The sequence below is a fragment of the Gymnodraco acuticeps genome, unplaced genomic scaffold (genome assembly GCF_902827175.1).
Source record: "Gymnodraco acuticeps unplaced genomic scaffold, fGymAcu1.1, whole genome shotgun sequence".
In the NCBI taxonomy this organism is placed as follows: Eukaryota; Metazoa; Chordata; class Actinopteri; order Perciformes; family Bathydraconidae; genus Gymnodraco; species Gymnodraco acuticeps.
Window position 1 is genome coordinate 3,301,097 of NW_022990047.1, and position 24,733 is coordinate 3,325,829.

Consider the following 24,733-nt stretch of genomic DNA (forward strand, 5'->3'; position numbering starts at 1 on the left):
ATCTGTTCCTCATGTCCCACACAAGCTGCTAATACATTATGTAAGTGTTAGCTAACCTCCAGTTTCCATGAACACAAAAAGACTTCCTGGATGGTCCACCAAAAGAACACAACTATGTGACTCGTATGCAAAGTATCGCCACATTTCTAAAACAGGCTTCTCAGGTGTCAATCAAGAAATAAGAAATATATTTTTTTGTTCTCCCATATATATATTTGTATGTGTATGTGTGTGTTTGCAAGATAACACAAATAGAATAACATTTTACAGATTAAATACATTCACATATAATAGAGACAATTTTCAATCAAACCATTGGCTGGTTTCAAGGCAAGGCAAGGTTTAAAGATTTCAATAAGAGGCTCTCAGATCCTCAGGCAGATCTTTAAGGGGTTAGGAGCATTATACAGAGCTGACTTTACTTCATTGTGTCTTTGCAGAAAAAATGTACAAATTATTCATGATAATGAAATATATTATTTTGTAAATTACATTAACTAATATAGATAACTGGGTCATATAGTGTCGTATATGTGTTGTAAACAGCACGTTGCAAAGGGTTGTCCTGTGTGACTACAGTGCTTGTTCACTGTGATCCAAACTATTTTTTATATTTACTGTGTTTATAAAGATGTATGATCTATTTCATAGTTCAACACATAGCAGATACTAGGCTTGTTTGAGACGCGTTGCGGCTCGCCTCGAAAGTAGACGAGAATAGCCGATCGCAGCCGGGGGAGGTCTCAAAAAGCTCGCCTGAAGTCGGACAGCTCGGAGTCGGCTTCGTCTTCTTCTTCTTCTTCTTCTTCTTCTCTCCGTTTTTTGGCGGATTGGAAACAACTTTAAGGTGCATACCGCCACCTCCGGAGTCGGCTTGACTCGGTTTGCATTTATAAAGAATGCACACATGTGTTTAATCGTTAATGTCAGATATGTACTAAGAAAATACATGTGTTCCTGCTCCAGATTAGATTCAACTTTATTGTTATTGCACATATTACAGGTACTGAGACAACGAAATGCAGTTTAGCTTCTAACCAGGAGTGCAACAAGCAGTAAAGTGAAAAGTAATGTACACAATAGACAGAATAAAATATAGAATGAATTGAATGATGAATAAACAGTGAGGGGTATGAATACACTAGATATACACAGCAGCTTGTGAGCAGTATGGACAGTGTGTATGAATATGCTAAGATATATAAAGTATGAAAACGGTAAGCAGTGCAAGTATAGTATAACATATATAGATATTAATTTCATGATGATAAACATTGTGGAACAATGATGAAAAATGTGAATGGAAGTGGCGACGTAAAACTGACACAAAACAACAACAAACTTTTGCCGAGCCAATTGGAGAGTTTCATCAGCAGCACGTGGAAAAAACCACCAATGAGCGCTCAGCTCGAGATACCGGCGAGTCGTTTCGTCGTTTCCCATCAAGCATTTCGCTTCCGCAGCCCGTGGAGAGGAACTGCGCCGCCTCGCCGTGCCTCGCTCTCAAGGCTGCGGGCGTCTTTGTCCCGCGAGATTTCAACGTCTCATGTGGGCGAGCCTCCAGAGCAAGTCGGACAAAATGACTAACCATCATGCAACGCACTAGCAAGACGTTGATCGCAACTGCGCAGGTCTCGCTTGTCTCAAACAAGCCTACTGTATCTCAACAACCACCCTCATTATATTCGTATAATTAAATTCCAATACAGTCTACATACGATGCATTACCACACTCTAGAAAAGAAAGGATGGTGCATGTGTTTGTATTTATTTCATTCTGTCCTATCACCGAGTGATGCGCAACGCCTCTCTATCCCAGAAGCCTTTGCGGCAGCTCAGCGGTGCTATATGCTAGCTAACCGCTTCAATTGGTAATCTGTCAGCCTGCAGCTACAAGCACACACACTGCTGGGCTCTACACTCTTCCGGATTACTCTCCTTTGATGGGTAATGGTAACCGATTTTATTTTGTTCACAACGAGACAGGGTCCCCAAGGTCGTATTCGAGTGTTGGCGGGGATTTAGACAGAAAGTGAATGGTTAGCCAGGAAATATCAGCCACGTATTGTCTTAATGTTAACAAGCCGATACTTGCTATCGTCTGTAAGGATAGACATTAATCTTCCGTGCAGCAGGAAGGACAGCTGTGACTGCGGTGCACCTGGATATATCATTAAATTACAGCCTTTATATTTACGTTGTCCGACTGTCTTTGCTAGCTTGTTAACCAGTGTGGTTATTTAATAATAGGAACACTGAAGGCTATTGCTAGCTTGATTAGCTGCCTGTTCGTGATATCCAGTTAAAGCGATTATTAAAGTTTGGCAGAGGACGTTAACGAGCCAAATGTATTAACAAGGTGCCATGTTACTGAGACTGCCCAGCATAATGTCCAAGTGCATGTATCTTAATGCTCTTAAGTTTGTAGAAAGGCAGTGTGGCTAGCTGCCAACCGAGAGCTGAGCACAGGTCATGTAAGTTAAACCTTAACCTAGCTGCCTCCCATTGAGTCAATAACCAAAAGTACACGTTCGAGGGGAATTTGATAGTATACACAGGGGATAAGGCATGTGTTTCCCTTAATGCAAATATGCCATCATGGGAGTAGTTTGGCATCTGTGGTGCTATTGCATTTAGTCACTTAAATGAAGAGATGCAGTTCTCTCTGTCAGGCACCCCAACTAACAATGCCTTTACTGTTGGAAATGTTCATCATGTGGCACAAATGATCTAAGAAGTATTTGTCTTCCTACTGACAGTGAAGCTATTTTTCAGTAAGTCTTAAGCACATGAAGGAGCCAGGTTATTATCCCTGCTGCTTGGATAGTCACTGACTGAAAAGTGAGAGGATTATAATCAGGTTGGATTTGGACAAAGAAGAAAACAGGAACACCTATTGGTACTGTTGGCACACATAGTCCAAAATGCTCTGCTTGATTTTAGTTTCCCCTCCTGTTTACTCTACTCTTCAGCTCTCACTCTCCCACTGAGTTATTTCACTTGTGTTTATTGTCAATGACAGCTCCTCTCTGTATGGCTGAATACACATTTATGAATGATCCACTAATGTAAAAATGTCCTAACAGCAGAAGAACAACCTCTGATGTGATTTCAACTTGCCGCTTGTGATCGAGGACAGACACACTGCCCGTGCTGCCACAGTAGATCAACTGAAACTATGCTATTGAGAGAAGAATGACATTTGTCTCATTTCAATTCCAGGAGCTGCCCAGGGCAGAGTTGAGGCTTGATTCAAAAGCTGCTGCTCCAAGCCAAGTTGCTCTTTTTCTCAGGCTATTTCTTTGCGCTGCCACAGCCTAGAGGGATAACTTTGTGGCACTGAAGGCCAACTGAGCAGAGGGGGACTCTGGTGATACTGGAGGATTAGACCGTGCTGTGAGAGTGGGGACCGGACCGGGAAAGCAGGCCCCCAGCAAAACACATGATGCTGCAGGCACACTAGGTTTCCTGTGTGACCCCCTTCTGTGCGACGTTTTTTTTCCCTTCTTTTCCTGCATTCTCATCGATTTGGATGGTTGAACACAAGGGCTACTTTGAAGGAGCCCACCGGTGGCTGTGGTTTGGCCAAAGCTGACAGACTGCTTGCCAGCTATTGCTGATTTAGTACCCTTGTCCACTGCTGCCACTTGCTGTAGCCCCCTTGGTGGTCTCCAGTATGGTAAGGGGAGGCTTCATCGCAGGAGTGCAACGGAAACAGTAATACCGGTGTAGCTGCTCATTTCCCATTCCTTTGCACTTTGATTACTTTCATTCAAGGACCTTTTTTTTGTGCCGTAAAAAACACAGCCAAGGTTATTTTTTTTTAATATTTAATCCCTGGAAAGAATCCTGCTCCAGAGGAGGATGAAGTTGAGGAAACAGGTGACAGTGTGTGGAGGAGCCATATTCTGTGTGGCTGTATTTTCTCTGTATCTGATGTTGGATCGAGTCCAACATGACCCTGCAAGGCGACAGAATGGCGGGAACTTTCCACGGGTAAGAAAAATGGCTGTAGTGTTTGAAACCCCTTTCTATACTTATTGCTGCTGCACTTCTTTTTGTTGCCATATATGTTAGATAATATAAGCTAGCTAAATAAAAGGAATTTATTGACATTTCTTCATCCCTTGCCACAAGGCTTAAAATATGTTTTTAAATATTGAAATGGAAATAGACTTGTCCCATCCTGTACTAGGGCTGCTCGATTATGGTAAAAATCATAAATTATTATAATAATAATAATTAAAAAATAATCGTTTTATTTCGATTACGTTGTTTTCGTAATCGGTGCAAGCCGTAATCGTAATCGCGATTTAAAATACGATTAATTGAGCAGCCCTATCCTGTACCCCTGAAATATCTTCAGGACTGATTTTTATCCAACTGCCTTTTGTTACCTTGGCTGAATATTTTTCCATTGCAGTCTAATTTAGTATTTAAACTAACGCTTACTCACTGTAACAGAAAGGAAGAATGTGGCTTTGGTTAACGGATGTTTTACGATCTCCCACATCTGTTTGATTTATGATTGTTGTCTGGTTTTTAGAGCCAAATCTCAGTTCTGCAGAACCGGATAGAGCAGCTGGAGCAGCTTCTGGAGGAAAACCACCAAATTATCAGCCACATAAAGGACTCTGTGATGGAGCTCACAGACACAGGAGCTGTGTCTCCCAGCGGCCACCTGCCATTCAGAAGTGCCAATGGTTCCTGGGTCCTACCCTTCGACGGACGTCCCACTTTCCTCGCCGTCAAACCCCAGGATTGCCAATCTGCTTTAGGCAGCCATGGTCAAGCAGATGTTCAGGTAAAATGCCTGAGTTTTTGCCCATACAAAACAATCCTATCACTGCTAACTTTTTAAATATTAGAACGTTTTTTTGTTGGGCTGTGTCTTGTGAGCACATTTTGAGTTTGTATTTCATTTTAGATGCTGGATGTATACTCCATCCTCAAGTTTGACAACCCTGATGGTGGCGTATGGAAACAGGGCTTTGAAATTACTTATGAAGCTGACGAGTGGGACAATGAACCGCTGCAAGTGTTTGTAGTTCCCCACTCCCACAATGATCCAGGTGAGTTGAGAAGCTATAATACACAGCGGAACTTTGTTTCAAAGTCCGTCTGATTAAACAGAATTTTTAGATGCAGCGTCAAGCAGGTCAGAACCACTTATTTTCCCATCAGGTTAAATTTGTCTCGTCTGTAGACAAGCCAGCGACTTTGTGTCGTCATCTGAGTGGGAGGCTAGTGACGCAGAGATCATTCAAAATTTGAATCGTTTGTTCTCATTATTATTAGCATAATGTTGACACGATTGACGGTTTAGTCACAAACAATGGAATTAGAAAGATATTGGCATTGGAAAGCTCCAGCTATTTATAGGTGGGATTGGCTGAGATTTTATTTTCGCTTGACACATCCATTGAACTTGTTTTCCAGCCTGCCACATGCTTGCTAACCTGACAGTTATCGATATGTTGACAGGCTGAAGGAACCTGCACATTCAGTCCATCAACGATGCGAATGAGCTTCATTTAGAGCTGCATTTGATTTAACTCGGCTGCAACATGTTCTGTGGTGTCAACAGAAGGAGAGTTTGGCAACCAGAAAGCAAATACTCAGCACTCTCTAAAGACAATTGAAGCCGGTTTAATTATAGGCTCATTTGACTAAATGCAAGGAAGGGATTTTAAGGGTTTAAGTGAAATGCAGGTAAGCATCTCAACCAACAATGTTAAAACAGAGCAGTAAATAGTCCTTTCCCTTACTAAATGTGATTACTCAACCATTCACATTTCACTAGCATCGATTATGATTCTGCAGAACTTTGATTGCTGTTTAAATATATTGGACTTCAATATGTGAGATACATATTTGACAGGATATTTATAGACTGAGGTATTCTAGACTTTTGGACAATGAAAGTGCACAGGACTGGTTTTTGAGTCACTTTCTCTGAAACCACTCTGTTAAATAGCTTTCTGAGGGGAGCTGCTCAACTTGAATAAAATATGAGTTTTATTTCTGATCTGATGCAGCACATTTTCCACTGCGCTCAGTTTTTTTTACTTGCCCTGTTTTCATGTCTTTTATATCAGCCGGCTGCACAAAGGGGTGTTGGGCTGTGGAGGTGTTTATTTTCAAAGATAGTCCAGAATGAAGCTGACATCCTGTTTGCCATCTGTTGTGCAAATTGCTCATATTGATCTTCTTGTCTTGTTAGGTTGGATCAAGACTTTTGACAAGTACTTCACAGACCAGACGCAGCATATTTTAAACAACATAGTGGTGAAGCTGCCCGAAGATCCTCGAAGGAAGTTCATCTGGTCTGAGATTTCATTCTTCGCCAAGTGGTGGGAGACGGCAGACACATACAAGCAGGAGGCTATGCGCAAGTGAGTCACAGCTTAGACAACCACTGAGCCTTTCATTTAACCACCTGACCCTTCACAATTAGTTGAGATTTCTGCGATGCTTACTTAACTACAGTATTTACTCTGTTGATGTTACCTGCTGCTGGTGGAATGTAGTTTCTCTAAAAATAGTTTATTATCTGGTTACTGGGAATCTCCTTCTTAAGGGCTGGATTATCCTCACCTCTCTTTCTTAATCCTCTCTGTTCAACAGATTGATCCTTGGAGGGCAGCTAGAGATTGTCACAGGAGGCTGGGTTATGACGGATGAAGCCAACTCTCACTACTTTGCCATGATAGACCAGCTCATTGAGGGACATCAGTGGCTGGAGAGAAATATAGGTGCACAATCACAAATTAGTCCATATCCATTTATACATAGATGAATTATTCTTACATTTCAAAAAATATCTTCACTCCACTACATATGTTGTAACTTATTTTATTTAAGGCAGTAAACACATTTTTTTTTTGGCTTATTGACAAAAGTTAAGGGTAAAATGTTTGACAGAAAATGCTTTTATTTTGAAGTGCAAGTATGTGTCCTGCTGTTTCTCCTTCCTGTTATGATTTGAAATGAATACGAGTATGTTGAGTGCATTTCCCCTGTCTTCTACCGTTCTTGTTGAGAACTGTTGTATTAATATAAAGTAAACACGTTCAGTTTTGACAAGACTCGCTTGGGTCTTTATTCAAAGCTTTTATTACACAACAATATATAGTTGAAAATGACACCACTACTCTCAAGGTTCGATAGTAAACTTGTTACCCCACATGCAGCAGTTGTAGCCCCTCACTCAGTGACTGATAACTATGTTGTGCTACTTTCTTTTCTCCCTGCAGGGCAGAATATTTTCTAAAATGTGCATTTCTTCCTATATCTGAGGTCATCCTGAACTTGAGCCCTGTCATACATAGGTGTCACTCCTCGCAGCGGGTGGGCGGTAGACCCTTTTGGTCACAGTGCCACCATGTCCTATCTGCTGAAGAAGGCCAACCTGACCAGCATGCTCATCCAGAGGGTTCACTACTCCATCAAAAAACACTTTGCCTCCACCCGCAGCCTGGAGTTCATGTGGAGGCAGGCCTGGGGTGAGTGGAGCGGAGCCATGTCATCTGATTCATGTACTTCTCTGTGTTAAGCTCGTTGCAGAAGGACGTTTTGGAAGAACAACCATTGTGTAATAGCCTCAACTTCCCATTATCTCCTAATGAAGTTGACATCTGCTAAAGAGTTTCTGTGTGTTTGTTCTTAATGGAAAATGCCTTTCCTGTTAGATTTGATCAATTTGTGATGCCGAGTTCTATTTGGGCTGTCATTTACTTTTTGTTGAAACGGCAAGAAAGATTTCCCCCAGTGAACACTGTAGGTGTGAACTTGGATAACCAACAACTTAATAAGTCATTTATCATAAACGTGTCCCTAACCTGAGCAGAGCACACTTTATGACTGTTTTATTCTGGACTTTAAGGCTGCTGTCAACAATGAATCTATCTCAAGCGAATTGATTTCCACTTTACTGCTTCCACAGACACCGGATCAAAAACGGATATTTTTTGCCACATGATGCCGTTCTACAGCTACGACGTGCCTCACACCTGCGGGCCCGACCCCAAGATCTGCTGCCAGTTCGATTTCAAGAGGTTACCAGGTGGTCGGATAAACTGCCCCTGGAAAGTGCCCCCAAAACCTGTGGTGGAGGCCAATGTAGCAGAGAGGTGAGACATTATTTCAATAGTCTGAACACGCAGAGGCTAACGTTTACATAAAACTGGTAACAAATTGGTAGTGGCTTAGCTTAGCTACCTTTTTTATTTCTCAGAGACTTAGCAATTTAAACATAACTTTGATATCCAAGATATACGATCTCCATTATCGCAATACATAGAACATAATAAATACTTTTAATCAAGCTATGATGTCTACAAACTTAAACTTCGTACTTTTTAGCATAGTGTTGGAATTTGGCTACACACACACGCATACAAACACAGCTTGGTCTCGGCTGTTGCGAATCTCTCAATGTTATTTCTACTTGTCCCTTACGAACAAACTAACCCTGAACTTGCGCCAATGACAACAATCAGAGGAGGTGGATGAACGGCGGGACAGACGTAGCCTGCAGATAGCCTTTCCAGAACTTTCCAGAGGACATATTTTAGTGGCTAATGGAAAAAAACCCCAGGGCTAATTTGATCCGCCTCCTCCTTCCAAGGTCGTAGTGATTTCATGCAAAGTAGGGCAGTTTGGATGCCAAGAAGTGTGTCCCCTCAGTTGTTCCCTTCATGTCCCACTCTCTCTTTCTCTCCCTCTTCATCAATCAGGGCAAACCTGCTCCTGGATCAGTACCGTAAGAAGTCCAAACTCTACCGCAGCAAGGTGCTTCTGGTCCCTCTGGGAGATGACTTTCGCTACGACAAGGCGCTGGAGTGGGATCAGCAGTTCAACAACTACCAAAAGCTGTTTGACTACATGAATTCTCACCCAGAGCTGCACGTACAAGTGAGAAAGCAGTTTGTCAACTATCGGATACAGCGATGCAAAATATATGTTCTGCCCCTTTTTCCTTGTCTTGTCCTTTTCAGCATGTGGTGTGCCGGCGGGTATTTCGCTGTACAACCTTTTGTGATAATCAATCATGCAGTGTTATTTGAACTTGCTGACAGAACAAAGAATCTGTCACAATGCGATGTTTGGTTTAGAATGCGCCATGTAAGATGACAAGCGCATGCATTATAATGAGAAATGTTCTTTTTCCCCCACACAGCTGGGTTTTGAGTGAGTTCTTTTTTGAATGTGTCATCTGTCTGCTCCTCCAGGCTCAGTTCGGCACGCTCACAGACTACTTCTCCGCTGTATACAAAGCAAAGGGTGTGGCCCAGGGGTCCAGACCGCCAGAGTTCCCAGTGCTTAGTGGAGATTTCTTCGCCTATGCAGACCGAGAGGACCACTACTGGACCGGCTATTTCACCTCGCGGCCCTTTTACAAGAGCCTGGACCGCATATTAGAGTCACATCTCAGGTGAGGCAGATTAAATCACTGATACCCGACACCTACACCCTGAGGCGTATTAGTGATGCTGTGGCTGTTTATCTCAGGGAGTTCTACAGCAGGCACTTTGTTTCTTTTTTACATTGCAAATAAGATGTAGCTGATACGTCCGGACTCCGGACTCGGAGTTAGGAGCGTACATGTCCCTCCACATCCTGTAAACAAAGAGAAGTCAAACAATTCACCTGAGGCCTGTACTACGAAGCTGGTTCAACCTAACCTGGATATGTTTGAGTTAGCCGGTTGGCCTAATCCAAAACATACGCGCTCTCGCTAAACGGTACTACGACGCGGGTTATCAAGTGGATCGCTCAAGCCAGCCGTGTCCTATCTAGTTAGGTGCGCGTTCACATGAAAGGGGTGGTATTTGGAGCATTCGACCAATCACAAACATGGACAAGCGTACTGACAGCGCAGCGTCATACTTCCTGAATAAAAAGTCAACTATAATATTAGACATATGAAGAAGTTAAACTTTAAACATCCATGACTTAAACACTTGATCCAGGATAAAAGCCACATAGTCTGCACCTGCAAGGTGAATACAGCTGGCAAAAGAAAAAGTGTTTGAATGCGTACATTAACAGGTTTATGATATCACTGCCCCGTCTAAAACACGATTTGACTTTAATTACATTTGTCTCGAGTGTTTCGTCAACTTAATGTGTTGCTTAAAATAATACTTCTGCATACAGTAGGCCTATGTGACACTGTGAGTGTTGCACGGCCAGATACGGCTCAGCTGACTCAGATAAGAAAATATATGATACATTATAAAGTGATATGAATGATAATGGGACACATCTACGTCTGCACTCACAGTGCCGCGGACTGTACTTAATGTTACTCTGATCCGGTTACTTATGTTGTGGCAGATATTTAAGTAAGCTTTCTTAACGCTAATGTTATAAAAGTCAGATTGCTCTGAAGATGGAGGTGATATTCTATTAATGTTCACGTTCACACAGTCGGTGATTTTTGCCGGCCGTCTTTCCTGCGACGGCAGCTTTTCTGTATTTCCTTTCTCCTGTAATATGACTTGATCGCTTTAAACTCCGCACACTGAGCTCTGATTGGTCAGCAGGCAGTGCTTTCACTGAGTTGAGCTCTTAGCCTGCAACCTAACCTGGTCCCGACCAGGTTAGCCGCTAAGCATAAGTTACCATGGAGATCTAGCCCGCTAAAAAGAGAACCAGCGTCGTAGGACCGGAAACCCCGAGTTTCCCCTGAATTTAGCCGGCTAAGCAAACATCCTGCTTCGTAGTACAGGCCTCTGGTATCACTCCAAGATGGAGAGACAATCATTTGTATACATAACACTTTACAATATCTGAATCTAGTCAATATTATTTACATGGTTTCATTTCCCTTTCTGTATGTTCATCATTTTATTTAAAGATCAGAAAAATAGACCTTTATTTGGTTGATTCCATCGGTTTAATTTGATGACCACACCTTTATTTTAAGTTCGCATTAATGATCAACTGTGTATTTAATTCTCATCTCCTGTTTCTTTCTACTGTGAGCAGTCAAAAAGTAAAAACCTAATTTGCCTAGGGGTTACATCCACAAACAACTGTATCAAAGCAAGCTTAAATTACATTTCAAAGAGATTTTAGGGAACATGGCAAATAATGCGGTTTGAACCACAACCAAACACAAAGGACCCATTTTCATAGAATCTGCAGTCATGTTCAAATAACGTAATCATTTGAACACACCTTTAGCTAACAGAGCCACTAAAGGGCTCCCCAATGCTAATTGTTCGTCCGCCTTCTTCAGGGGGGCAGAGATCCTCTACAGCCTGGCGGTAGCGAGCGCTCGACATGTGGGCATGGAGGGGCGCTACCCCATCTCAGACTACGCTCTGCTCGTTGACGCGAGGCAGACTGTCGGCCTGTTCCAACATCATGACGCCATCACCGGCACGGCAAAGGAGAATGTGGTTGTTGACTACGGCACCAGGTAAAGGTCGGAGTGTTTAAAATGAAATGACAGTAGGGATCGGTTAGTTTAAACTCCTTTCATTTATTTATTATTTATTTGTTTTAACATTGCTGTCATGTTCGTTTTTGTTGTTGTTGTTGGTTTACATCTTTCAATATGGAAAATTGATTAAGACAACAGTTAACAAAATGGAATTGATATGAACTAAATGACTGCCTCTTCATTTGAATACTGTGTCTTTGTGGCTATTTTAGACCCCCGCTCAATACTTTGAAGCAGGAGCTCTGTGCTGTGACTGCTGCAGTCAGCCATTGATTATTTCTCCTCCTCCCCAGATTACTGCGTTCACTCATCGGTCTGAAGAGAGTAATCATCAATGCTGCTCATTTCCTGGTGATGAAAAACAAAGACTTTTATCGCTTTTACCAGACTGAGCCCTTCCTTGAGACGGTAAGAGGACACATGGAAGGACCCTTCTTTCAGTGTATAAATCGCAGTCTGAATACTTCCACAGGGGACAGAATACGCAGGCTTCTCAGTGTGTTCCCTTTGTTACATGCTTCATTCTGTAGGATGACAGGCGTGCTACTCAAGACTCTCTGCCTCAGCGCACTTTAATCGAGCTGGACCCAGCAGGCCCGAGGTATTATCTGCATCCCCCGGCAACTTTCATATCCTTCGCCTCCTTCACTGTTCGCCCTTACTGTGTTTCTGATTGCTTTTTCCTCCTCTCACCCAGGTACCTGGTTCTGTTTAACCCCATCGAGCAGGAGCGCCTGTGCGTGGTCACAGTGTTGGTCAACACGGTCAGGGTGCGGGTGCTCACTGAGGACGGACAGACCCTCCCCGTGCAGCTGAGCGCTCAGTGGAGCTCGGCCAGTCAAATGAGTGCAGAGGTGTTTGAGGTAAGAGAATAGATCCATTCGGCAGTGTGTGCACAGACCTCATCACTGTCTACACTGGGTCTGTTATTGTTACATGTTCAGATTGGAAGTAAAAAGACACTGAAGTTGCATGTGTACAGATCAAGTTGTTGGCATCTGAGTTGCATTGTGGGTTGTTTAGGCCCCCCAGGTTTTGACCATGAAGAAGAATGCATAAAAAAAGACATATCTTGTTCTGTAGCATACAATTTGTCCATGAGTCGAAACTGTTATAGCACAACAATGCTAAATCAATACTCTCTGATTATATCTCTATGTACCATAATTGTGTGTTGCCTAGTGAAGTTAATGACCTGTGTGTGTGTGTGTGTGTGTGTGTGTGTGTGTGTGTGTGTGTGTGTGTGTGTGTGTGTGTGTGTGTGTGTGTGTGTGTGTGTGTGTGTGTGTGTGTGTGTGTGTGTGTGTGTGTGTGTGTGTGTGTGTGTGTGTGTGTGTGTGTGTGTTCCCCCCTTGATTCAGCTCATATTGTAAATTGAATCTTCACTAATAAAATAACATCCCATTTGCTTCACAATTTTTTTTTTTATCAGATTCATTTATTGTGCTCATTTAACATTCTGTCCTCCCACAGAAAGCAATGAATGTAGCAGAGGCATACAAACTGTCTACTTAACACCACCTCGTCACATTTTAATTACAGCACACTGTAGCTAATGGCCAAATGCTTCTCACTTTTATTGAAAGGCTTGTGGTCCTCTCTGGTCCTCACTTGCAGATTAACAAGGAAAATGAAGCCGGCACTGTAGAACACAGCCTTTTTCAAATGTTAGTGTGTATGAAAGCTTTATTTTTCCATATCCAAATGTCCTTTCTTTCTCCATCCAGGCTACGTTCATGGTCCGTCTGCCGGCTCTGGGCCTGGCGGTGTTCCACCTGTACGACTCGGCGGACTCGCCCCTGACGCTGCGCTCCGACACGCTGCTCCGGCTGTCGGGTCGCGGCACCTCCGCCCGAGCCTTGGACCCACTTCCTGTTCGCTCTCAGCAGGCCGAGCCGCAGACCTTCTTCATCAGCAGCCAGGCTCTCACCCTGGGCTTCTCTGGAACCACTGGCCTGCTGGAGGTTTGTGTTTCGTCCACTCCTACATTGGATCATTGTATCTGAATCAAAGATTCTCTCATCTGTTTTTAGCCTTGATCTTTTTTAGCAAGTAAAAGCCCACGAGCTTCATTTCCCAATGAACCCTGGCGTATTGATCAAAGTGAACATGGAGTGTCTTGTTGCGACTCAAACATCTTTTCATCTCTTTCCTTATTCAGTTTTCTTTATGTGCTCTATTCATGTTTCTTTTTCATCTGCAGAGTATCAAGCGAAAGGATGACCCTCAGGAAATCAAGGTTCAGATTCAGTTCATGGTCTACGGCACCCGCCCCTCCAAAGACAAAAGTGGCGCTTACCTCTTCCTGCCTGATGGAAAAGCAAAGGTACTCTCTCGATAGTTGCACCTCAGATGTTTACTTGCCTCTCAAAAGACTTTGATAGATTCTCCCATGGGTTTCGTGTCATGGTATCATGCTGGGGTGCTCGGCAGAAAGGCTGCTTCATCCTTTCCTGTGTCACTTCCATTGCCTTCTCTCCTATTTTTAGCACAAATTGTATTCATAATTCCACTTTTTTCTCGCTCCCTGCTTTTAGCCCTACAACCAGAAAGAGCCCCCCGTGGTGCGCGTGGTGGAGGGCCCTCTCTTCTCCGAGGTGGTCGCATACTACCAGCACTTTCAGCAGACCATCCGCATACACAATGTGCCAGGTAATAATTCAACTAAACTGCACATGGAATCACTTCAAATGGCTTTTGCAAAAGGCCTTTTAGTGAAATTCACCAGATGGTAACAAGGGCTAATATTTTGGACAAAACCACAATTTATATTTCAATAAGGAGCTTTATATCCCGTAAGCTACATTTTTTTTTTTTGTTAACGTTGTGCAACCCACTGCCCAATGCTATCTGTAATTCACATGTATCCTGAATTTGTGGAATACATTATTCCACTCCCTTCCTTCTGCGCCTGATCTCTGGTTCTCTTTGGTTTTGTACCTTCAGGGGTGGACGGGCTTTCTATAGAAATCACCACCGCCGTGGACATCCGTGATCAGACCAATAAGGAGCTGGCGATGCGCCTGGTCACTGACATCCAGAGTGGGGACGTCTTCTACACAGACCTCAACGGATTCCAGGTCTGTCCCACCCTCGAATTTTGAAGAGAACAGTTACAATATGAATATTAAAAGGAGAGAAAAAAGACTGCTCTCCTTTTAGACCCTGCATGCTTTGCAGAGACAACAGCTGTTACTTACTCCTGGATATTCTTTACATGGGACAGTCTGTTGAAATTACAAATAGTGCCAAATAAATAAATAAAAGGTTTTAGGTCATTCTATTACAGCTTAAAGTTGCTGCTGTCAACCAGAGGTGTCCGGGGTAGATTATTTTCTTGTTGTCACTTTACCACTTTTGCACCTGATTGGCTGTCATGATGTGGTCCAATTTCCACCAGAACCCTATTTTATGGTATGGGGTTAACAGGGTGATGATTCATGGTCCCTCTTTGTGGGGAAGTATTGGAGTAGTCCTGAGGAGTGGAGGGATATATCTCATATATGTCTTATGTTTTGTTTTTTTACCATATGTTTTTTCCTTATTTTATATAATCAAAACACTTTTAACAAAAACACACAAAAAACAATAGTTTTCTCAGAGTGGTGATTAGTGACCGCCTTTCTTAAAACTTGGTATGATGCAAGTTTTTTTCTCTGAAGTCTGACATGTTGTTTTCTCCTGTGTTTGCTCCCTTGTTGCAGATGCAGCCGCGCCGCCACCTGATGAAGCTCCCCCTGCAGGCCAACTTCTACCCCATGCCCAGCCAGGCATACATCCAGGACAGCAACAACCGCCTGACTCTGCACACCGCTCAGGCTCTGGGTGTCACCAGTCTGGAGAGCGGTCCGTACCTCCATACAGTTTATTTAATGTTTCTGCATTATTCTTCATTTCATTCTGAGTGAAAGTCATCTCTGAAATGCACTCTCTCTTTCCCTCTGTTAAAAGTCTGTAGCGCTTTGTGGAATCGTATTGAAGCACTTATCGCTCCCTCTTGTCCTTCGAGAGGTTCACCCTCTCACGTCAATGTACCGAGCTAATCCTTTTATCATCGTTATGAGAATAATGCAGGTGTTTTTGTATATGATGGATAGCTCAAAGTGTTTGTCTCCATCGACTGAAAGTTCAATACGCAGGCTGCTGTATTAGTGTAATAGATAAGCTCCTCCTCCTCCCCCCCCCCCCCCAGGCCAGCTTGAAGTGATTATGGACCGGCGGCTGATGCAGGATGATAATCGGGGGCTGGGCCAGGGTCTGAAGGATAACAAGAAAACCACCAACCGCTTCCGCCTGCTGCTGGAGAGGAGGTCCATCGGAAACATGGTCAGTGGGACCACAGCCATGCCTTCCCAAAGTCCAGCTCAATGCACCTGACTCTCTGTGCAAAGCTGTCATATGTCACATCCTTCATCTGTGCTCATCAACACCTGTGTTCATGTCATTTGTCGGTGCTCATTACCCCCCCCCATCTGTCTTTTCTTAACCATCCTCTCTCTCACTTTGTTTTCCTTTTGTTTTTCCACTCCATTACCTTCAGCATGAAGGCCTCTTTGCAAAACTCTCCTCTTTGTTTCATTCTTTCCTCTCCAAAATCTTGAGCGACGGAGTTCCAAAGGTAATGTTGCCTAGGCAACGATAAGGATGCTTGTTAGCCCACATATTAGTCTTTGCCGTAGCTCCAGCTCCTATTTTTTCTTTTCTTTTACCACCACATAGTCCTAGCCAAACCGGGCTGTTTTTATGAGTGCGCAATTGATATAAAGTAAATGAACACAGATTGGCAGAGAATGGAAAGCATTGATTCCAGTTTTATCATCCAGCTCTCTGGAAATACTGCTGATGGAGCCCTGGCTTTGCACAATACATCAACCATCATGTTAGAAACACTTTCAGAACAATTACACCACAGCTACAGCTGTTAAAACCCCACATACAGTAGATTGATTAGTAATGCGTCTGTGTGGAGTAGAATTAGAAATGTATAGAGCCCATTCCTCATGGGGTGCAGTAAAGGCTTCAGAACATCTCTAGAAGTGAGTCATTGACGTAATAGTAGTTACTCCGTCATTCTCCTCCATGTTTTAAATCTGTCTCCGCCCTCCTCCAGATGATGGACAGCGCCACAACCAGCTTCCCGTCCATCCTGAGTCACATGACCAACTCCTTCCTGAACCACGAGGTCTTGCCGCTGCCCGTTCTGCCTAAAAGACGCGGCGTCCCCCCCCTGGAGACCTTCGCCCCTCTCAAGTCCATCCTGCCTTGCGACTTCCACCTGGTGAACCTGCGCAGCATCCACAGCCAGGTGAGCAGACGCAACACAGACTGAGTTTGGTTTTAATGGTTTGCTCGTGTTGACTTTTGACCCGTGTCTCTCCTGTGTGAGCAGAAGGACCCCCACGCTCCGTCTGCGTACACAGCTTTGATTCTTCACCGGCTGGCGCTGGACTGCGGCCTGGAGGCTCAGAACCTGGGCTTTAACTGCACCACCTCACAAGGCCAGGTCAGGGGAGACACACACACACACACACACACACGAAAACAAACTTTTGGAATTACAGTCAGAAATGAGTTTGCTGTAGTTATGGCTAAACTCTTAATCATTTTTGCGTGAGCAGAGATTTGTTTGTTCATGAAATGGAAACCAAGTACTCTGCTACAACTAACTACATTTGCAGATGAAATGATTGTTTTTCTTTTTACTTACACTACATTTATCCGTCAGCTGTAGTTGTTTAGTTTTCAGATTGATATTAAATAATCAGTCGATAAAATATGTAGCATTACTGGTTAAACTATCAAACCATCAATAAAGTAGTTAAATTAAAGATCTGCTTAAATATAAAAGCACCAATAATAATTCACAAAATGTTTCATTGTATGGGGCAATTTTTCAAAATAACTTGCTGTTAATAATGTGAATCTATTTGTACTTTTACTTAAGGTAAACTTTATATGCAGAATGTGTACTTGTGATTGAACGTATGTGTGTTATTGCTGCTTTCACTACTGTAAATGATCTGAAAACTGGCTCCACCATTAGATTTTTTTTCTACCTGCTGTAAACTAAACTTGAAATTCCCTGATTTCCATATTTTTCAAATCAAATCAAGTTTTATTTATATAGCACATTTATAAACGATTTTTGGTCGAGCCAAAGTGTTGTACATATAATAAAAATAGCCTACAGTAGAGACACTTTACAGCAAATACAACAGCACAGATTGTTCAGAATATCAGTATGAGAAAAAACGACACCCTCTATCCTTAGACCCTCACATCGTACAAGGAAAAACTTCCAGAGAAAACCCCACAGTTTAAGGGGGAAAAATGGGAGAAACCTCAGGGAGAGCAACAGAGGAGGGATCCCTCTCCCAGGACGGACAGACGTGCAATAGATGCCGTGTGTAAATCGAAGAGATAATACATTTTACAGCATATAGACCGAATGTTAGGAAATGCATGTGTCTGTAATAAGAAGATGAATCCACGAGGATGTCAGCTACAATCCTGTGGAAGCCATCAGGGAAGCAGCATGACGAGACCCAAGGCAGGACCGCAGAGACAGGTTCAGTCACGACCCGAAGTCCACGACTTAATCCAGAACTCAGGATAGAGGATCCAAGACACAGGACTACAGCAAGAGGATCAGCCTCGACTCCGGATCCCGGCGTAGATATAGATACAAAACAAGAAAAAAGATTTGGCTGGGTTAATCGGAACAAGAGAATACAGACACAGACAGAGAGGAAAAAGGTCATTGGATAAAAGTTATTCTTGATAACCCTCTAGAAAGATCTCATGAACTTCCCCACTCAATCTATCAAGACCCGAGCAGTTCTATTAGATATAGGATAAGAAACGGAGATAGGGAGCACAACAACCTATCTCTTTTTATATTTTTGAACAGCCTAGTGTTATGCTGTTGTTATCTTGTTTGTTTATACCCTTTTTCTGAGTGATACTTTACGTTTCGAGTGTTTGTGTACAGACTGTGAAAGCAAATCTGAATTCATTTGCATTCTCAATTTTTGCATCCTAGCTATTTCGAGTTTTTAACTAACACCCCCTCCCCTCTCTCTGCAGCTGAGCGTCTCGGGACTGTTCCGGACCCTGGACCTGCAGCTGCTGCAGCCCATGTCCCTGACCCTGATGCACCCCAGCACGCCTCTGACCAACGACTCCTCCATCAGCCTGGACCCCATGGAGATCTCCGCCTTCAAGCTCAAACTGCGCTAGGAGCCGTCCAGAATAAATACAAATAAAAACCCTCCAGACTTCTTGGCCCTATGCTGGCCACACACTAGCAGAGGGGGGGGGGTCTCTCTGTTTCTAAAGCTGAACCACAAACACTTAAGCCTGGAGAGGAAGGATCCACTGTAACGGGACGGACTGCACAGCAGGGGTAGGCGATAGCTGTCACTGTGGACATCGGAGAGCAGCAGAACCTGGGAACTCGCAGCTGCTCCAAAAAACAAAGAGGCCTGCCAGGATGGCTCCTCAGATACGACCAGGGTCTGTGTCTGAAATGGAAACGTATTTGGTTCTGCTTTGTATGAACTCTGTCTTTTTCTATCTCCATCCTGGACTGAACTACTGAATGTAAATATCCCAAATGATGGGAGGGGTTAGGGTGGGGGGGTCTGGGACTCATTCCACATCAGAGTGCAATTATACAAAGCTTTATTTGGTGTATGGGTTGTTGTTTTTTATGTATGCAATGAAGAAGACACATCACGGCGATTTGTTTTTGTACAACTTGTTTTTGTTTTCCGACAGACTCGAATGCAGCAAAGAGAATGTGTGGTCTCCCTTCAGCTGGTGGGGAGACCCGAGCTGCGACTCTTTAAGTATGTCTGAGTCTAAAGGACCCAACGGCGGTCACTAAGGGATAAAATGATCATTATTCATATCAGACTCCTTCTGTTAGCTGGTTGTGTGTGTAGATAGTCGGGAGACTTTCTTTCCTTCACTTATTTTTCCCTTTCCGAGCTTCCTCCTTGCTGATGAGAGAACTTAGCATTTCTGAGCACATGTCCATCATTCCTGTGCTTGTACCACTGGTGAAGGGTGGTGTTGTGTACCATACTGTATGCAGTGGAGGACTAGGCAAAGACTTGACCTCGTATATCCCATATGGCAGATATATCAGTATGTGTGTTTCTGTAGAGTTTGTTTATGTGAATATTTGAGAAGTTTATTTTTTTTGGGGTGTATTGAGGTCACAGTGCACTCTATCAGGGACCATTCATAGTACTGTTAGGAATCATCCATCTGAGTGTCTGTGGGTCATATAGCAAGACAAAGAGAGCTTCCTGGTGAAGATTTAGAGCAGAAATTAAAGGGTTAGTTCACCCAAATTACATTATGTCTTAATCACTTGTTTTGTACACACAGCAATCCAAAACCCAGAGATATTAAAATGTTTCAGACATTTTCAACTGAAAAGTAGCGTCATCATTTGAGAAACATTGCATATTTTTGTATGAAACAGTAAGGGTTAATTTATTGTATACTTATTTCAACACACATTAACTATTCAGATTATTATGTAGCTCATCTGACTGCAGTGTGCCGTTAAGACACAGCAATAAGGTGTGAACAGTCTGTAAAGGTGGAGCTCTGTTTCTAAAGTAGATGTTGCATCCTTTTTAAGATGTCATTTTGTAACGCAGTGCTATCAGTAACATTAATTCACCTCAATTGGTGGTTTAGAAAGGGATTCCTCCTAAAACGACACATAAACCCAAAACTGCCTGCATGTCAACCACTGTGATTAATGACTAACATTCTTAGATATTTGTGTAATGTGGGTGTACTGACCCTTTAAAAAGACGAGTCTTATCTAACCGTACACAGGGATCCTCAACACAGAGACAACTAATTTCCTTCAACTGAGCTGCAGCGCCACACACGGGGCTTCTTATCCTGAGGCTCTCATCCTTTTTCTGGTGTGCATCCACAGCGACCGTGGAGGATGTTGTCACCCGTGTCCAAAGCGGCGCCCGGACATCCCGCAGCCCACCTGTGTCCCACTTTGTACTGCCCCACCGTCTCCCCACAGTTTTTCGTCTTCATTTCCCACAGGAGGTCTGCAGCTGTGTTGCCCTCTGGCCTGAGGTCTGCAGCTGTGTTGCCCTCTGGCCTGAGGTCTGCAGCTGTGTTGCCCTCTGGCCTGATGTCTGCAGCTGTGTTGCCCTCTGGCCTGAGGTCTGCAGCTGTGTTGCCCTCTGGCCTGATGTCTGCAGCTGTGTTGCCCTCTGGCCCTCTGGCTGCTCTCAATACATTCTGCTCTCTGTCTGCACTGTAGCCCGCCTCCCCTCCAGCTGCTTCAGAACAGACTTCACTGCATCCTAAATTGCACTTTCTCCTCTGTTTGACCTCGTCACAACCTTCCCTCCTGCGTCTCTGTATGTATATTTTCAGAATGTGCTCTGTTTGTTCAGAGGTAATATATGAGGGCATGGTCTCTTTTGTACTTGTGTATTCATGATGGATCAAACTGCAGTAGAACAGAGGAGATGGGGATTGAATAAAGATCCAAATTAAAGGACAAAAACGTTTCTCTTTATCTAAAAGCAATTAGATTTGTTTCAGTCTCTAAAGCTCTGGTGAATCTGTGTTTTCATGCTGGTTTTTTTCATCCAAAGATTACATCTCTATCAGTAGGGGGCAGCATTGAGTCAGTACAGGCTGTGCCTACAGATGATTCCTGTCAGATAAGTATTATAAATATCTCTGAGGCTGTCCAGTGTTTCCAGCGTCAACCTGACATAGAACTGAGCAGCTTTAAAATCACAGGTAGTTACCTCGGCATGTGTCCACCATTGTGTTCACCTCTCAGACAAAGGCATCAGAGACAGTGTTGAACACGACAAGAACTCCAAAAGTCCTGTTTCTTTGTTGAAGCTTCATAAAAATGGATTAGGGACCAGAGCAGAAAGGATGGCTGCTTGAGACTGATCACTGGAGCCGACTATTTTCTCAACCCCTCTGTGAGAAAATTGGAAGGGAAACTGAAAGTCGGCTGTATGCCTGAGCATCAGATTGGATAATGTTTGACCAGCTGGAATAATGAGACTGGAATCTCAGTGTCCAATTGATTTGAATGTGAAATCAGCTAATGGCTCTCTGATTTGTTGGTTCAATTAATGTCATGTTTCTTGTTGCCAAGCATGATTTAGTGGACAGCATGGCACAGAACATGACTGCTAATAATACGTAAGCTAAAGCACATAAATGGAAGACAGTGAAAACCAGCTCTCAGAAACTGAAAATGCAGGTATGAATCGGCAGACAAAAGACTTTCAAACCCATCTGGATACAAATAATAAATAAAAACACTAATTTACGCACACGGTTATTTTCCCACATGCATTTATAATAAAAAAGCAAGAGACACCGGAGGTTCACTGGATTGTGCAGCCTGTTCTCCCGGCAGATCTAATTATGGGCCACTGAATGAATGTACCTTCACCCATGAACCCAGTTACCTGGCTCTGCAGAGGCGGATACAAAGGGAAGCGACTAATGAACAAAGCTGCAACAGCTGCCTGCTATTATTTCCCCGTGTGCATACAAACCGTCTCCATTTATTTCTATTTCAACTTTAAGGGGCCACCATGTTGAAGCTGGAGAAAAACGTTTTCTTCAGGGCTTTTTGGCATCAAACTCCCTGCATTGGAGAGCGAGGAGAAGAGAAAACCCTGGCACCCTGTTAAAGCTAAACGCCTGGAGTGAAGGGAACACACTAGCTACGAGATATACCGCCATGAAGAAGTGATGAACCATCTGCTATCTCCCTTTGTGTGTCAGGGGCTGAGAATGAGATGCATAAAACACTAAAAGTTTAAGAAATCTGGCACACACTTACTATGCAACAGCAAAATTGGTTTTATTCCAGCGTGAAACTGATCTCCACAATATTAACATCCATTGTCAGTTAAATAAAAAAGGATATAAAACAAACATAGAAAATGCTGTACAAGATATCATGACTTCATTTTAGACTTAAAATCCAAAGGCTTTGACTGTACGTAGCTAGTTCTAGATTAGGACATAAAGCACGTGTTTGTTTATCAACGTATGGCGCGCCGCGCTCATAATAGAAAAGGAAGGAGTTTTCCCTGACGTCCTGGGAGAGGAGCCCCAAATCAATATGCTCTGTGGGGAAAATTAAGTGGGAAATGATCTCATTTCTTACTGTCAGCTACCAGGAGGAAGAAAGTAGTTCATGTCAGCTGAGCAGTTTAGGGCTAAGTGTATCTTCATTTCACCCAAAAACAGTGCTACTCCACAACAACTCAATGAGATTTTATGACTAATATATCTGATACGTCTGTGCTGCGGTGGCAATTCCCTCTGGGACATGATTGAAAACAGAGCATCCCACAGTTTCCTGCTTATCAAACAGCCGGCGGGATGTTTTATTATGCCGTCCCAGTACGCCGCAGAAATCTTCAATTTAAAGTGTTCTTACTATTAATGAACAACGCTGTCAACTTCACGACCGCTGGCCCAATCTGCCAAGCAATCTGATAAAAATATATCTCCAATTTATTATGTGCCTGTGCTGAGGGCCAGGTGTTTGTGTTGGGGATGAATCAATGCATAGCTCAGAAAGAAATGCACGCTGCTGGCTCAGAGAAGCACTCCAGACATCTTAAACATGGAGTTCACTTCCCTCTCCAGAGCGTACTCCTCAGCCTGTCAGGGCTGTATATTGTTCCTCTATACTTCTGGAGGAGCTTTCACAAGTCTGAATAAATAAGCCTGATAAAGTCATCAGAGCTCCAAGACAACAGTGCTATTTCAGAAACTGGGGGTGTGGAGTTTTATTTAAAAAAAAAGGGCATTAACCAGGCAGAGGGAGCTTACAAAAGGTGCTTTTGAATTGCATTATGGGATTCAGGGTTTTAGATGTTTACTTTGGAATAGAATCCAGGATATCTCAGCCTCTGCTGCTTTGATTTTGACATATTTCCTCAATTTCTTCTTCCTTTAAGCCCACAAACAAAAAGGAGTGCAATACCACATTTCTATAAAACGCCTTCCACAAATTGGTCAAAATATGCTCAAGCAGATCATCAAATAAATAAATAAGTAACATTGTTGCATAACACCTCAAATTGGTGATGAAGGTGCATAATGAATACATCTGACATCAAAATATAAATCAAATAAGATACATTAATAAATACATGAAAAAATTGATGTGCTGTCGGACAGTAAGGCCTGTGTTTGTGTGATCCTCCTTCATGTCTCAGCTCAGCACAGTCAGCTCTAAAGGCTGATTCTAGATCAGGCTCTGAGTCCTGATGAAAGCTGTCCTCTCGCTGTGCCCGTCCCCCTCCTCGCTGTCTGATTCAGACTGGTAGGTGATGGTGTCCTCGTCCCCCCACACAGTGGGTATCCCCTTGTAGCATATCCGGGCCTTCCTCTCCTGTCCTGGGCCGAAACCAAACCCGAAGCCCACCCGCACCCCCCTGCTCTCTGAATACACAGAGGGCAGTTTGGTCCTCCAGCCCAGAGAAAAGCCCCCTGAGCGCATCTGCAGCAAGAGGAAGACCCCGGCGAAGGCAGCCAGGATGAAGGCACAGCTGAGCACGGCCACCACCACAGGCAGCTGATTGGACGGAGCTACGTTGATCCCCGGAGGCTCCTCCCCCTCTCCGCTGTCATCTGCTGCTGCTGCTGCTGCTGCTGCTGCTGCTGGAGTCTCCTGCTCTGAGGGGGCTTCGTCCCCCTGCAGCCCCCCAGCCAGAGGGGACTTGCGCTGCACCTGGTTCTGGTGCAGGCAGGAGGTGAGCACCAGGTGGCTGTGGGGGGGGCAGGACAGGCAGTCTGTGGGGCCGCTGCCGGAGCAGGTGAGGCAGGCGTTGCTGCAGGGCAGGCAGGCCTGCACCGAGGACAGGTCCACCCAGTTCTCCAGGGAGAGGTTCAGGAGCTGGGGACCGGAGGAGAAGCCCGGAGGACACAGCTTCACACAGCCCTGCAGGAAGAGGGAGGAGCCGGGGCTGCACTCTGAGGGGGGGGGGAAAGGGAGGTTGGGTCACATGCAGTTCAATAAAATAACCAACATTTCCCCTGAAGTTAACTGAAAATAACCACATCATTTAATAGTAGATGTTTATAAATTAACTGCAGTCGAAAATGGCACAATTTTCTTCTGGGAAACCAGCAGAACCTCTTATTTTTAAAAGCTGAAACCATCCAATGCTTGGTGTTCTTGATTAATACATTGGCAAATCTCTATTTTCCAGAGCCCAAATTGCTCTC

The 24,733-nt window shown here is 43.7% G+C and overlaps 2 protein-coding genes across 9 annotated transcripts in view; one reads left to right on the top strand and one right to left on the bottom strand.

The window, feature by feature from the left end:
• Positions 1–1,658: 1,658 nt before the first annotated feature.
• On the top strand, positions 1,659–19,903 carry man2a2 (mannosidase, alpha, class 2A, member 2). Of its 3 annotated transcripts, none has more exons than XM_034215694.1 (23): positions 1,659–1,953; positions 3,223–3,996; positions 4,547–4,804; positions 4,928–5,072; positions 6,224–6,395; positions 6,628–6,755; positions 7,332–7,505; positions 7,946–8,132; positions 8,739–8,916; positions 9,234–9,436; positions 11,249–11,431; positions 11,749–11,863; positions 11,986–12,056; positions 12,153–12,318; positions 13,183–13,419; positions 13,659–13,781; positions 13,993–14,107; positions 14,402–14,535; positions 15,160–15,301; positions 15,648–15,781; positions 16,566–16,760; positions 16,845–16,958; positions 18,542–19,903. In XM_034215694.1, exons 2-23 carry the CDS (start codon positions 3,865–3,867, stop codon positions 18,692–18,694), a joined length of 3,459 nt encoding a protein of 1,152 aa, XP_034071585.1. In that variant the 5' UTR covers positions 1,659–1,953; positions 3,223–3,864; the 3' UTR covers positions 18,695–19,903. The 3 variants fall into 3 exon arrangements, with proteins under 3 accessions (XP_034071585.1, XP_034071584.1, XP_034071583.1); XM_034215693.1 differs by having other exon boundaries at positions 1,659–1,947; positions 3,087–3,996; XM_034215692.1 differs by having other exon boundaries at positions 1,659–1,947.
• A 2,421-nt stretch (positions 19,904–22,324) lies between these two features.
• Positions 22,325–24,733, bottom strand: part of furinb (furin (paired basic amino acid cleaving enzyme) b) — a 119,296-nt gene continuing 116,887 nt past the window's right edge. For all 6 annotated transcript variants that reach the window (XM_034215762.1, XM_034215766.1, XM_034215761.1 and 3 more), the window contains exon 16: positions 22,325–24,478. In XM_034215762.1, the coding sequence (XP_034071653.1) occupies positions 23,751–24,478 (728 nt within the window). In that variant the 3' untranslated portion in view covers positions 22,325–23,750. The remainder of the gene's footprint in view (positions 24,479–24,733) is intronic.